The following is a 14,031-nucleotide window of genomic DNA, read 5'->3' as shown; positions in this document are numbered from 1 at the left end:
TGGTGATTTGATTTGACTTGATTTGCTAGTTCATGCCCAGGTAGTGGATGTTATACTATCTTATCTTATATTATACTTCGATTCTGTAGTGTATACATACTAGTTATGTATCTAGTACTTGCCTGGGCTGCTGAAGGCTGCTGCATATCGTGACAATGCAAATGGTTCCTATTCATTCCTCTGGCCATATCGAGGGTGTTGACCTCTACCTTCAAGATTCCCAAGTTGTCTTAGGATGCCAAATAGTAGCCATAATCGGCTACTATAGTTCAACTCGATACAATTGTATATCAGAGTTAAAACAGAATAAATCTACAGTTCATATCCATACAATTCACTAAATGGAGAACATATGGTGATCAATTCAATTCAAGACACAACCGATAAACAGAAACAGATAAAGATAAGATAGACCTGGTTCCCAACCCCCTTCCAGGATGCCGAGAATAAACATTCCGTCCAGATGGTAAGAAACAAAGCAGGGGAATGACAAGGAAAAAGTGAAAAGGAAAAGAAAAGAAAAAGTGAGAAAAAAAGAAACAGATAATGGAATCCGCTCCGGAAATACAAGGTGCGCGTCGGCCAGAATAGATTGTGATCGAGGATTTCGCATGTCGCACGGGGAAGGAAGCCTGAATGGAAGTCAAGTCGAATCGAGTCGAGTCGAAAGTATGAGGTGGAGGGATCGTCAGGATTGGATTATCTCGGAGGCCGTCAAGGTTGAGGTAAGTGTGTTGTCTATATCGGTTGGCTGGCTACCCCGGTGTGGATGAGGCTTCCTCGGTCATTCATCGATTCGTGGGTCTGCGGCGGAAGTCGTAGAGGGTAGGTAGGATTGGGTTCGAGGGGATGTCATGGCGGGAGGGGTTTGTTGTCAATGCGATTTGATGTAAAAAAAGGCTTATCTCCGCCCGAACCTGCTGCACATGGGGAAGCTCGTATCGAATTCTTTATTTGGTTTATTTCTTCTTTTGCTTTCGCGGAGGAGTGGTAGACCCGCCGGAGCTCATGCTCCCGTAAACGTACTTTTGTTTCTTTTCGGCTGGTTTCAAGATCTGCATGGAGGGATTACAGGTTAGATGATGTCGAGGAGAAGAAGAGGATTGAAAGTTTGGTTTCAAGTTCAAGGAATAACTCACCTGGAAGGAGCAGAGCAGACTCTCGTCTACGCTCATCATGGCACCCGCATTATCGAATTCACCACAGTAGTTGGGTGCGCTGAATAGCGTGACCAGTTGACGCTTCGAGAAGAATTCATACCCGTCTTCCACAACTTGATGCGCGCGACATATCAAGTCCATGTCGTGTTTCTGAAGGAACCGCGACACTACATCGGGTCCGAATGTGAATGAGACACCACGATCGTTTTCGCTCCAGCCGGTGATATCCTTGTCGGGATCGGACCACAGAAGGTCGCAAAGAAGACCGCAATCGGGGATCTGGTCTAGTCAGCAAATTCCGCTCTCGCCAGAGAACTTTCATATCACAGTCTCTTTTGCCCGGTTTCTTTCAATGCCAACATGACGACATTTTCCAGAGACGTAGAGGAAATCTAAACAAAGTGAGATAAGAAATAGAACTTACATCAGTAGGACGCATAACGCGGCGGATCTGCTCCATGGAGTTCAGGTCGGGGCTCAGACCACCGTGCATAGTGAAAATCTTCTCATCAATGATGGCAGCAATGGGGAGACAGTTGAAACAGTCGGTGAAAGTCTTCCAAAGCTTGATGTTGTATCGGCGCTTGCACTCATCGTAGAAACCATAGATACGGTTAATAGAGGCGCACTCGTGGTTTCCACGCAGAATGAAGAAGTTCTCGGGGTACTTGATCTTGTAGGCCAAGAGAAGGCAGATAGTCTCAAGAGACTGCTTGCCACGGTCGACGTAATCACCAAGGAATAGGTAGTTAGCCTCCGGAGGGAAGCCGCCGTATTCGAACAGACGCAAAAGATCGTAGTATTGGCCGTGGATATCACCGCAAATCTAAACAAAAGCCTAACGCGTCAGATGTCTAACACGGACCACCCGAAGATGGAATGCTGGGGGGAACAATAACGCACCTTGATGGGGGCTTCCAATTCTAGCAGAATGGGCTGGGAGATGAAGATTTCGCGAGCCTTAGTGCAAAGGAATCGGATCTCCGATTCCAGCAGTTGGACTTGCTTGCCCGGCCGGCTGCCCCTCACCTCCAGCAGACGGTCAATGATGGAATCCAAATCCACTTCCTGTTCGGCCATGTTGTGCGGCCTTTAAATTAAAGGAAAGAAGAAAAATAAAGAAACGACTGGAAGAAAACCAGACAAGGAAAAGAAAAGAAAAGAAAAGCACGCGCGGGGGGAAGGGATTGCTTCCGGAGTAAGTGAAGTATTGATGACGCGGCGAATATGCTCTGCAAAACCCTCAGATATTAGTGATAGGTTCAACAGTGACTAGAGAGGGCAGTTCGGTTCTCGAATCTCGAATCAGTGCCAAATGAGATAGGCGCGTTTCCGATGACAAAAATTTTCTTGGAATTTATTTTTTTCAGGGCAGGTTTTTTTTTTTTTTTTGCCCCATCCACCACGCTCCAGTGAGAATGATGATGAACAGATAGAGAAGAAGTAAACATACCAGGTTAAACTCAATGAGACCAAAGACTCAAGGACAAAAGGGCCCTACGGCCGCGAAAGGTTGAATGTGTCTGGCAGGGATGCCAGAGGATGACGAATGGGCAAGCTCTCCTGTTTGGGGGACTTCTTGAACTTCCGAACAAAGCCAAATGATTAAGTATTATCTTTGGGGTCGCTTGAGGATAAGAGACAAGCACGTCGGGAGAATCAGAATCTCACGTCGAGGTTGGATTCGAGCGGGATGGAAGGGAGGGGGAAGATCCGAGATTAGGCGATCGAAGTTTTCCGACAGGACTGGGAAAAGGGAGGTAGATGGTCTTTGGCGAGGAAAGATTTTTTTTCTTCTTCTTTTCTGATCTCGACAAGAATCACGATGCGAAACTGGTAGAAGTTGAAGGGCGATGAAGGGAGTAGAGTCTGGGATGGAGAGAGGGAGAATCTTGCACAGGGAGAAGAAACAAGCGGGAAGTTTCCCAGTTGTGTTTGCAGCTGTTTGGCTTCCCCGTTATAGATGGGATCACCCTCAACACTTGTACTGGTCACTATGTTGATGTTATTTCATTATTATTATCTTCTTATAATATGATGCCTTCTAATTTATTTTTCTTTAATTTATTTCATTTCTGTCCCCTGCTTTCTTTCACAGACACCACCAAATCTCCCCATTGCCACTTCTTCCGGTCTCGCCGTGGAGGGGTTGCGTTGCCGCCGGTCGAGACCCATACACAAAAATAGTCTGAGGACTCGGCCCCATCGCTCATAGGCAAATCACCCACCATTAGTCTGATTAGACTCAATCTACTTATCATGCTTAGATACTAGCCCATACTCCCCATCTAAGTCATTCAAGCGCCCCCAAAATCACAGAATGTCATCGTCTCTGCATTATCCCGCCATGAAGCTAACGGCCCTTGCTTCCCATTGGATATCTCTCTGCCTGGACCCTGACGACAACACACTAGGGCCGTTGGCTCACGCTACCAACTACGTAGTAGGCTGAACTACGAACGCCAAAGCTACTCTGAAAACGGACTGAAGATTGTATCATGTAAATATCTTGAACCGGTTCATAGCGTCATGCTATACACATCCTTCCCTCAAGCTATTATGAGGCCACAGAAAAACATGTTCATCAGAAGCGCAGAACAAGACTCGAAACAAGAGGGGAATAAGAATAGGAAGAAATAAACATCATCAAATCGAATACCTCCAACGCCAACATGCAGAGCGCCGTGCAGAAAAGAGAAGAAGAAAAAAATGACAAGAATCGAGAACCGAGAAATTCAAAATCAAGAAAGGCAAAGCAGATCACGAAAGCATAAATTACACGCGCTTTATAATCGATCTTTCATGATGGCCTCCCAAAAAGACGAGACAGGAAAATGCTGCAAGATCGGTTTTGATGGGAAAAATGGCGCGAAGAAACAGAAAACATCGAAACGAGAACAAACCAATAAAGCAGAAACGGCCGTAAATTGTTCATACATCCAGCCCACCATGTCTCATAAGTCATCCAAACGCCTTAAATAATGCAGAGAGAGCACAGCTGAGATAGCTGGCTGACGAGGAAATATCAATTCGGGAGAGAAGAGGTTCTTGTTCTTGTTGTTGGGGATTTGAAGTTGTAGATGGGGTATCGGTTTTTTGTAGAGGGAGAAGAAATAATAATGCAGGCACCCAAGACTTTCGTCAATTGGAAACAAACATTTATCCACCCATTGTGTGGCCTGCACTCAGAATGGCATGGCTACTTGTTTGCATGGTTGGAGTGGGAAGTGGAGAGTGATCCATGCCAGGTCCAGATAAATGTCCGCCAAGCCCTGTCTGAGGTGTGTCCCAGGGATTTTCTCCTAAGACGGTAGTAAGCCAGTTATGGCCCACATCACCGCGAAGAGCTTCCAGTTGCTGGCGGCAAAGTTCTTGATCCAGCACCCAATCCTTGATGGAGGTGGTCTGCGCGACGGTTGGTTGCAGCAGAGGCGGACTGGCGGAAGGGGCATGTCGGAGGGTCATAGGGGTCTGGATACTGGATGATCCGGAGTGTGTTGCACTGCCTTGCTTCCACTGGTCATGCGGGAGCACAATGGATGTGTGAGTCGGAGCATGGATTTGCTGCGTTGGAGGTGTTGGAGTCACCGTGGGACCTGGGTCACCAAGGCCATCTGTGGTGAATGGATTGTCTGTCGAAAGGTCCATTATTCGACGACGTTGCGTCTTTTTGCGACGGTTGGTGCCCTCTGTGTCGGCTTGGGTTGCGGCAGGCTCTTCTTCGTCAGGAGTCTTAGGCAGAGGTTTGCTTTGAAGAATTGCGGCAATGGGCTTGTGAACAACTACCGACAGGTCTGCGGCACTGGAGCGGACGACTGGGGCAGCTTCGGGCTCTGCGACGCGGTCCACTAGTTGCTTACGCTCAGTGTAGCCTGGTCCCCGTCCATCAATTATGATGTCTTCGGAATAGCCAGGAGTGCGACGGAAGAGGTTCATGATTGTAACGCGGTAGTTGGAATGGGTCTTGACGAATGGATTGCCAGATACCCAGATCTCCCGTATTTCAGGGAGACTGGTGAGCCGGGCCATCTCGGTCGGATCCATGATGTTGTTGTCGCGTAGATCCAATCTTTCCAAGGACAATAGCCGTTCAATTCCAGCTAAGGATTGAAGTCGATTGCCACGGAGGTTCAAAGCTGTGATCGCTGGTAGCGGATTGCGGGACAGGGAATGCATCGATTCGATCATGCAGTGCGACAGGTTCAAGGAACGGAGAGCCATCAGAGACGATAAGCTATCCGGGATCTCGGTCAAGAGATTCGAAGACAAATCCAATGAGTTGAGGGTGTTAGCCACAGGAGCGAGGCTAGCTGCGGAAACAGAAGTCAACGAGTTCTCAGGAAGACCAAGATGACGCAAAAATCGCCATTTGTTCGGTGGTAACACTCCCGGTAACAGAGTCGACGAGCTTCCAGTCCGATATCCACCCGATGTATCACTTGAGTTCGAACTTCCCGAGCCGGTACGTCGAATTCGAGCAGATTGTCCACGGCGATGGCCATGCTTTGTAGGAGGACGGGGCGGCGAAATGCTTTCGGCTCTTGCGCGACGGATCTTTGCGCCTTCAGACCCAGCTCGAATCATGGGGGTGGATTTAGGGCTGGTGCTGCTGGCAAGTGCCGTGTTAGCGACAGGAGAACCGGGCGCAGAGAGGGACGTATGCTCAGGGGCGTGGGCAGGCTGAGTACTGGAACTATGGTTCCACCCAAGAGGTGGAGATTGTTGTGATTTCGCAGAACGTCGTCGGCGCTTGTCCATGTCATCCAGAACAATTCTTGTTAATAGGTCAGCTGGATCATCCAGATGAGCTCGCTTGATAGACAAGGTGCGGAGCTGCTCTGATAAACGATCCCAGCCATAGAAAGAACGGTAGTCTATATCAATGATCTCTAAAGCACTCAAGTTTTTGAAGGAATGAAGCGGCACAGCCGTATCGAAAGGGAATTCTTCATATCCACGGATCAGACAGGCTCGATGATCCGGGGCCAGACGCAGGCAGGGAATTTTGGTAAAAGCAGAATAAAGGTATTTTAAATCAGCCTCCAAGGCGAGTTTAGCCCTTTCCGACTTGGATGCCGAGTCCTTGGATCCAAGGCCGAACGAGGACCAGAGCCCACTCATACCCGACATAACGCTACGAACGCTTGATACGGAATGAATGGAGGCTCCATCGCCACCCTTGGATCGTTGGGGTTTGTTCAAGAAAGATACATAGGATTGAGAAATCTCTGTGTGGATATTTTCCAGTCGGACATTCATGGGCCCCACGGCAATAGAGAGATCTTCGAATTGGGATAGGAGGTAGAAGAGGTGATGAGGGGTGAGGGTCAACTTCGCAGGCTTGATGTTCTGTGAAGCGAATTTTAAGGCGCCGAAGGATAGGGCCGAGGCCAACGAAGTCGAAGAGAAGGCACCTCCCGAGCTCGGGGCTGCGCCCGTGGTTGACTGTGGGGTCCCGGCATTGGATTGGCGTCGAAGCTGTAGAGCGTTTGCGAGAGCTTTCTCGTGGGTGCGTACGAAGCTGGCGAGATTCTATAATGAAATGATGTCTCAGTAACCACGCGAGACTTGTTGAGGTGGTACGGAAGTGGGTCAGGGGAGGGGAGGGTGGAATTTGGGGGGGGGATCAAAAAAAAAAAAAAAAAAAAAAAACTCACTTTTATGAAGAGTTGTCCATCTTCAGTGTTCAGCTTCTCCATGGTGAGAAAAGGGGGAACCAGGCCAAATAAAACGACGATCCAGCCTGGAGAACAATGAAGATGGGTCGATTAACAGAAGTTGCCAGGAACGGTCGACATTGTGGTGGTGCGACCAAGATATGAGATCGAAGGAGTGTCGCCTAGGTGATGCGAGGAGTCAGTCAACGGGAGCGAGAGGGAGAGTAAGGCGGGAGGGTTCAGGGGGGAGGGAGGATATTCACCTCGTGCGAAAGGAATGTATTGACTCGATAGATCAAATTGAAGCTCTTCGAGTGGGCAAGAGAAGAGCAGAGATGGTGTAAAAGGAGAAAATGGGAGAAGGAATCGCAAGGTGGCACAGGGTAACCGCTAAATACTGGCCGAATACAGAGTCTGATGATCGATAAGGAGTTACGGGGGGGCAGTACACTATCTTTGCTAGAATGGGAAAATAATTAAATCAAATAATTAAAAATCATTAAATAAAATCAAATAATAAAAATCAACGATAATAAATTTACTCCATATACGAAACAGAAAAGAATCCATCAAACCCTAATATAATCAACATTAACTCTCTTGAACCATGGTCTGATCACTACTGGTATTTCCTATCTGGTGCATCTTTTAACCTCCCCTCACGTCCATCACGACAATGTCTCAACATACTATGTAATATGGGATAGGAAGAGAAGAACATCCTCAGGGGTTCAGGTATCAGAATACGAGAAAGGACCATACAAATCCACTGGTCATATCATATTCCTCCGTCTAGAAAAAGCCAACGCTAATACAATATAAGTTTGCTAATAATCTCCTGCAGCAACTAGGTGACCACTAATACTAGTCCTTTCTCAGTGGCAATCTACTCATGCACAGTATAATGTACAAAGTGGAATCCGGGAGGGTCAGTCTGGGATTCTACTCCGTCCTTAGTGTCCATTTAGTTCACTTTTTTCGCGTCTATCAAACCCTTCGGTTGGATCGTCCGAATATTCATCCCAATAGGCAACTTCCTCCAACCTAGTCAGACACTGGGAATGCTCCATTTGCCATGGCCATGGGCGCATATCCTGCATTGGCTTCACCCAACCAAACTCATCGGTTGTACCAAGATGGGTACTATCAGCATTCTGAGGCGATCACCCAAGGTCCCATCACGCCCGTTGTGGGTCCAGAGACCTTTCCCCTCCTCCTTGGCCCCGATCGACAAGAAGAAAAAAAAGGTAAAGAATAGGGTGAGCGAGTAGAAAGAATCCTTTTTCTGTTTTTTTCTTTATCGGCTTTTCGTCATGAAAGAGACTCTTCCATACAGTATGTTCTATGTTCTGGGGATACATGAAATTGGCCACTTGATAATGCAACTTTTTTTCTCTTTGTATCGTTATTCGTCCCTCGATCTGGGAGAGGCAGCCACCAAACCCAGCCGCCCCATGCAGCCCGGGTGGGAATGCCGAGAGGCAGAGAGCGCAATGTTTGACTCAAATTGCCCCGTGCTCTGACTGGCCCGCTTTTTATCAAGATTTTGGTATTATTATTTGTGTTATTTAGGCAGGATACGGAATTTAATCTGTGATTCATACTGTGATTTCTATTCTACTGGGACTGGCACTGGTGCTAGGGAATAAGTGCTGAGCTGAGCTAGTGTACGCCGCTTTTTTTTTTTTTTTTGCTTAGTTCGGCGTGTTCCTAGTCCTTACCTGCAACCTGTAACCTGCGACCTGCGACCTGCACCGATAGCGGATCCTACGGTTGGTCATCTGCAGTGTACACTTTTCTCTCGTGCAGCAGATCAAGCCTCTGACGCCTCAGATCTGTTCAACGATTGGTCAGAGACGAAACCTCATATCTACATCTGATTCGATTTACTAATTCTGACTCTTGTTTTGTATTTTGTGTTAATGCCTAGTCGCGCAAGACGGAGAATGAAGACGAGCGCGGGCCGTTTGGTGGTGGATGGCGACTCCATGAACCATCGCTTGGGCCAATGACGAGTTAAAGCGGGCCATGCACTACGCTATCTGGGATGATCCGAGTCAGCTCGCACTGACATCTGACATTCCCACTGGGTCGGAGTGGAGACAGCCCCGATTTTAGGAGCGTCTCCAGCAGATAATCAATAATCAACACGGGCATGACATCAAAGAAAATCTCAGATATGTCAAAGTGGTGATCATGATCATGATGGTGGGATGTGAAGCATTCTTTCTCCGTCCAATCCTTTTCATGCTTCATACTTCCCCACCACTGGCATCAGACAATGGGATCACACCGCTACTGACATTCTTAGCCTTAACTTGTGAGGCGGACTCGAGCCATGGTTCGATGTGACCCCTTCATCTCGGGTGAAATTAATCTAAATCTAAATCTAAGTCGCGTAGTAAACGGGTGTCTGCGTTGGAGTCGGAATGGATAGATCGTGTCGCCTCGGGTCGCTCGAGAGAGTATTCCGAGCGTTTCAGAACTGCATGAAAATCATTTTATGTACATGCGTCAAGGTTGATGACTATTCCTGGTAATGAAACTTGAACTTGAAGCGCGTGCTTGAAGCGAAACATGTTTGACATGTTTTATCATGATCATCTACTAGGTAGTATCTACATAATCCATGTCATGTACGGGGTAGATGATGCGCGTTATGTATGGGGTATTAAGAACCGATCATGGCGTACAGACATTAACATTCCTGAACCTGACTGACCCCGGATGTTGAAAACGCTCGGGTCAGCATCGGATCCTAGCCTACTTTTATGCAGTTGCAAGGAGCTCATATGCAGCCATCCTTGCATATGGGGAGAATAACACAGATCCTTACGGCTTATTTCCCGTCCCTCCTCAACTGTGTCCTCTTTCTCTAAATTTTCTTTCTTTCATTATGATTATGCCCCTATGTATCTTGTACACCCGTATTTTGGTTATCTCCCCCTCTCAGATGAGGAATGTAAAACACATGGACAAAACTTGGTAATGAAGATCAAGGGGGGAGGGGTCAATTCAATCCACCAAATGATAGTGGGATTGGGGGCCATCCACATCGAAAGTTGATAATTGCCCCGCCCCCTTGAAAGTACATACGTACGCAGCAGAGCAGAAAGCACTGTAGATAATTTGACGTTTTTCGGGCGTGTACCGGACTTCTCCACACCCTGGACGATCCTGCACGAGGAGACGATAACTTAACTCATCGTGGGCGGGATTCTAATTGGTTAAGATACAGAGTCATTTGCAGAGTGCCAAGCCCAGTGGCTCGCTGAACCTGCATCTTTGCTTTTGACATCGGGGAGTACTCACGCCACAACTACGTCCTTTCTTGGTATAGTGATCTGCAAAGGGCCAAATGTGGATGCGGCTAAGGTTGGGGGCATGCTGGTTCTCTTTTTTTGCCTTTTTTTGCCTTTGTTCCTCCAGTTAAGTAGAAGTGGGGTTGCTGTTCTCTTCTCCTATTGCTTGCTGGTGACGATATATACACACCCTTGTCGCTTTTTTCGGACTTCGGGTGTATTACGGACTCCCCATATTGGCGCTAACCTATACATCCTTAGATCCGTGCTGGAGTTATTTGCCAGTGGAATGGAAGGTAACACTCGCTTCGCTGCGTTTTTGGCTTTCATTAACTAAATAAACTAATTTCCGGTTCTGGTAGCCTTGAAAAATGGTCGCGGTTACCGCGCGCCATATACATTATTCTTGAATGCGACGCGTAACCTCCCCATGACCGTTGTTCAGCCCTGAAGGCTGTCGCGACCATTAATTCTACAGGGTAGAGGCTGGATGGTCGGCTACACTTGTCAACAGTCTTATAAACCAAAGCTGAGATGGAAAGAGAAAGCGCTGCATAATGATCATGTTTACTTTTTTGGAGTCTTTGCTTTTTTTTCCCTCTCGTTTTCGCTTTGGCTTCAATCACGAATATCATTCGAGGACGATCGGCATTGATCAACAACAAGGGGTGGCAGTGATTGGAATTTTCAGAGGCTAATTTGTATTAGAAGAGACTTATTAACCCCTCTTACTTCACCCCCTTCTGCACATCATTTGCTATGACAGTCATGTGATCTTTGGGGTCCTTATTGGATTGGGATTAGTTTGACGCTGGAAAGTGCTAAGTATAGGTTGACTCTATGTCGTGAGACTCGGTAGTGTTTCTTGTGCCGCGGCCGTGCCAGCAGGCGGTTAAAGAGGGGCTCCAATTAGCCCATAGGGTGCTTTCCTGGACCTCCATCTCGTCTCCGATTGAACTAAAATCCAAATCCTTCAACCTATCACCATCCGGAACCGGATATGTGTGAGATCTGAACGGCTCGCAGGTAGCGGTGAAGCTCTGCCGTGCTTTTCGGAGACTTTAAAGTTTTCAATTCCTTGGTAGGGTTCTATATAGCCTCTTTTTTTGAGAGCATTGTTCATGGGAAATGTATAGTATGGAGGAAATCGGAACATGATGCGTGTGAGATAGACTTGCTGTTGGTTACACGCACCGGTGTGCCGAATCTAACTTAGCGTCGCATGATACGATAGAATTTTTCTCGGGGATTATTAGGAAGATAGGAAGATTAGCGCTTTGAATTGTTGCCCCGCGCGAACGAGGGGTAAAAAAAATACTAAGAAGATAGAAAAAAGGGAGGAGAATAGAATTGACTTCAATAGTACTGATAAAACCCCGCTAAAACAATTGCAATGTTGATCTGGTTGATCTTCTCTAAACCATGGGTCCCTTGTCCTTATCCTTATCTTTGCTGCGGGGCACCTCACTAGCCACATATAGTCAGCCGTTTTCGAGTAACCAGCCACAGAACCCACACTGCTTGTGGCGTGTATCACCTCCTTTGATATGTCATGTGACACTGACGTCGACACGTTTGGAAGCTGCCCCAACCGGATTTGGTTGGTACCTGGACTTAACCCCTCTACTATCATCATGCGTTGAAGATGCCGGAGGAGAAGGCATTACTGTGTGATCCATATGATCCAGCCGCATTGCCAGACTACGATAATGATTTCATCGATCCCGACGAGCTCGACCGTTTCGAAAGAGCGTTGAATGCACCCGAAGCTTCTCCGCTCGTAGCTATCAACGACTGGCGACCGATCAACCAACGAGTCCGAAAAACACGAGGCCGTCGCAAAAACCCGAAACGAAGCAAGGATGAAACTAGGGAGGGCGTTCTATACACCGTGCTCAAGTGGCCGTTTCTGTTTACGGTGTTCGCTTGGATCGCTTTTCTAAGCTGTGGCTATGTGCTGGTGCGCGTGTACATCTTCCTTTACGAACAATGGGTTACTTGGCGAGGCAAACGAGAGAGGTTGCGCCGAGATTTGTCATCGAAGAAGAATTATCTAGACTGGTTGACGGCGGCGCAGGCGTTGGATGTCCATCTTGGGAATGAGAAGTGGAAAGAGGAAGACGCTTACGCTTACTATGACCATGAGACAATCAATAAGGTTGTGTCAGAGCTGAAAAGAGAGAGGCTGAAAGCTGAGTCCCAACTGTCTCAGGGTAGTGTGACCGATGGGGAGCCACCTGCTGTTGAGGATTTGCGGTCCTTATTGGAGGCCTGTGTCAAGAATAATTTCGCCGGAGTCGAAAATCCTCGGATTTATAGTGAGACTTACTCAGGAACCAAGCAGCTGGTTCAGGAATATATTGATGAGGTGCACGCTTGTATCAAACTCGTCTTGGGCTTGGACAGCAATACGATTGATACCGACACTATGAAGAAACACTTCAAGCACCTCGATACCAATTTCGGCCGAACAGCGCTTTGTCTTTCTGGCGGCGCTACCTTTGCTTACTATCATTTTGGAGTGGTAAAGGCGCTGTTAGATAATGATGTTCTACCCGAGATCATTACGGGCACCTCTGGTGGGGCATTGGTTGCGGGCCTTGTGGCGACTCGCACGGATGCGGAGCTGAAGCAGCTGTTGGTACCCGCTCTGGCACATCGGATTCGAGCTTGCCATGAAGGGATCGCGACTTGGATTCGTCGTTGGTGGACGACAGGCGCTCGGTTCGATACCTTAGACTGGGCCAAGCAATGTGGTTGGTTCTGTAGAGGTTCGACCACCTTTCGAGAAGCCTACGAACGAACGGGGCGCATATTGAATGTGTCATGTGTTCCGTCTGACCCTCACTCGCCAACCATCTTGGCCAACTATCTTACTTGCCCGGATTGCGTCATTTGGAGTGCTGTGCTTGCCTCCGCAGCTGTTCCCGGTATTTTGAACCCGGTTGTGCTTATGTACAAAAAGCGCGATGGGACTCTTGCACCTTACTCCTTTGGGCATAAATGGAAGGATGGCAGTTTGCGAACTGATATTCCCATCAAGGCCCTTAATTTACATTTCAACGTGAATTTTACGATTGTTTCTCAGGTATGAATGGAGCTAGCGCTAGCTGACCTATCAGCCTTATATTGATTATGCTAACATGATGAATAGGTTAATCCACATGTCAACCTGTTCTTTTTCAGTTCACGGGGAACCGTTGGCCGGCCAGTCACTCATCGTAAAGGTCGTGGCTGGCGTGGTGGCTTCTTGGGTACCGCGATCGAGAAATATATCAAGCTAGACCTGAACAAATGGCTTCGGGTTCTCCGACACCTCGAGCTTCTACCGAGACCTCTTGGCCAGGACTGGAGTGAGATCTGGCTTCAAAAGTTCAGTGGAACAATTACTATCTGGCCAAAGTCCATCGCTTCGGATTTCTACCACATTCTCTCCGACCCGACACCAGAACGGCTTGCGCGCATGATTCAAGTCGGTCAGCAAAGCGCATTCCCGAAAATTCAATTTATTAAGAACCGTCTAAATATAGAGAATGCGATCATGAGGGGACTCCAACAAACCTCTGGTGCTGGACGTTCTTTGTCTCCTATTCTGTCCCGCCGACTTCCATTTCCAGAGAATGAGGACCCGCTGGTCGAAAGATTGGATGATAATTTCCCTGAGCGCCATGACAAAGGCTATTATACCGAGGATACCATGTCCCAATCGACAGCCTCCTCGCGTCCACACACCCCAACCTCAGGTCAGAGGAGGGGTAGCCTTATGGAAGAAATGCGCCGCCAGTCGGCCGTTTTCTTTGACGACGACATATTCGGCGATGACGGCGCACCACCCATCACCTGAGAATATCGGCGGCTCAAGCGCCACCTAGACCCAGCTTATACTATCAGTTCCCATGACGTTGGACAAGG

General features: G+C 47.8%; 3 protein-coding genes across 3 annotated transcripts; 1 reads left to right on the top strand and 2 right to left on the bottom strand.

Moving 5' to 3' along the window:
• Positions 1 to 959: 959 nt before the first annotated feature.
• On the bottom strand, positions 960 to 2,240 carry glcA (type 1 serine/threonine-protein phosphatase catalytic subunit GLC7; the record flags this gene model as incomplete). Its single annotated transcript, XM_056920344.1, has 4 exons — positions 960 to 1,055; positions 1,140 to 1,439; positions 1,585 to 1,986; positions 2,064 to 2,240. The coding sequence occupies 4 exons, from the start codon at positions 2,238 to 2,240 to the stop codon at positions 960 to 962; spliced, it is 975 nt and encodes a 324-aa protein (XP_056778381.1).
• A 2,079-nt stretch (positions 2,241 to 4,319) lies between these two features.
• N7478_004129 (leucine-rich repeat domain-containing protein) lies at positions 4,320 to 6,859 on the bottom strand (the record flags this gene model as incomplete). Its single annotated transcript, XM_056920343.1, has 2 exons — positions 4,320 to 6,692; positions 6,818 to 6,859. The coding sequence occupies 2 exons, from the start codon at positions 6,857 to 6,859 to the stop codon at positions 4,320 to 4,322; spliced, it is 2,415 nt and encodes an 804-aa protein (XP_056778380.1).
• Positions 6,860 to 11,764: 4,905 nt separating this feature from the next.
• On the top strand, positions 11,765 to 13,963 carry N7478_004128 (patatin-like phospholipase domain-containing protein; the record flags this gene model as incomplete). Its single annotated transcript, XM_056920342.1, has 2 exons — positions 11,765 to 13,207; positions 13,274 to 13,963. 2 exons carry the CDS (start codon positions 11,765 to 11,767, stop codon positions 13,961 to 13,963), a joined length of 2,133 nt encoding a protein of 710 aa, XP_056778379.1.
• Positions 13,964 to 14,031: the final 68 nt, after the last annotated feature.

The sequence above is a fragment of the Penicillium angulare genome (genome assembly GCF_028827245.1).
Source record: "Penicillium angulare strain IBT 27051 chromosome Unknown utg000004l_segment0_segment0, whole genome shotgun sequence".
Taxonomy (NCBI): domain Eukaryota; kingdom Fungi; phylum Ascomycota; class Eurotiomycetes; order Eurotiales; family Aspergillaceae; genus Penicillium; species Penicillium angulare.
The sequence above is the reverse complement of the archived record's forward strand: the minus strand, read 5'-3'. Positions and strand labels throughout refer to the sequence as shown.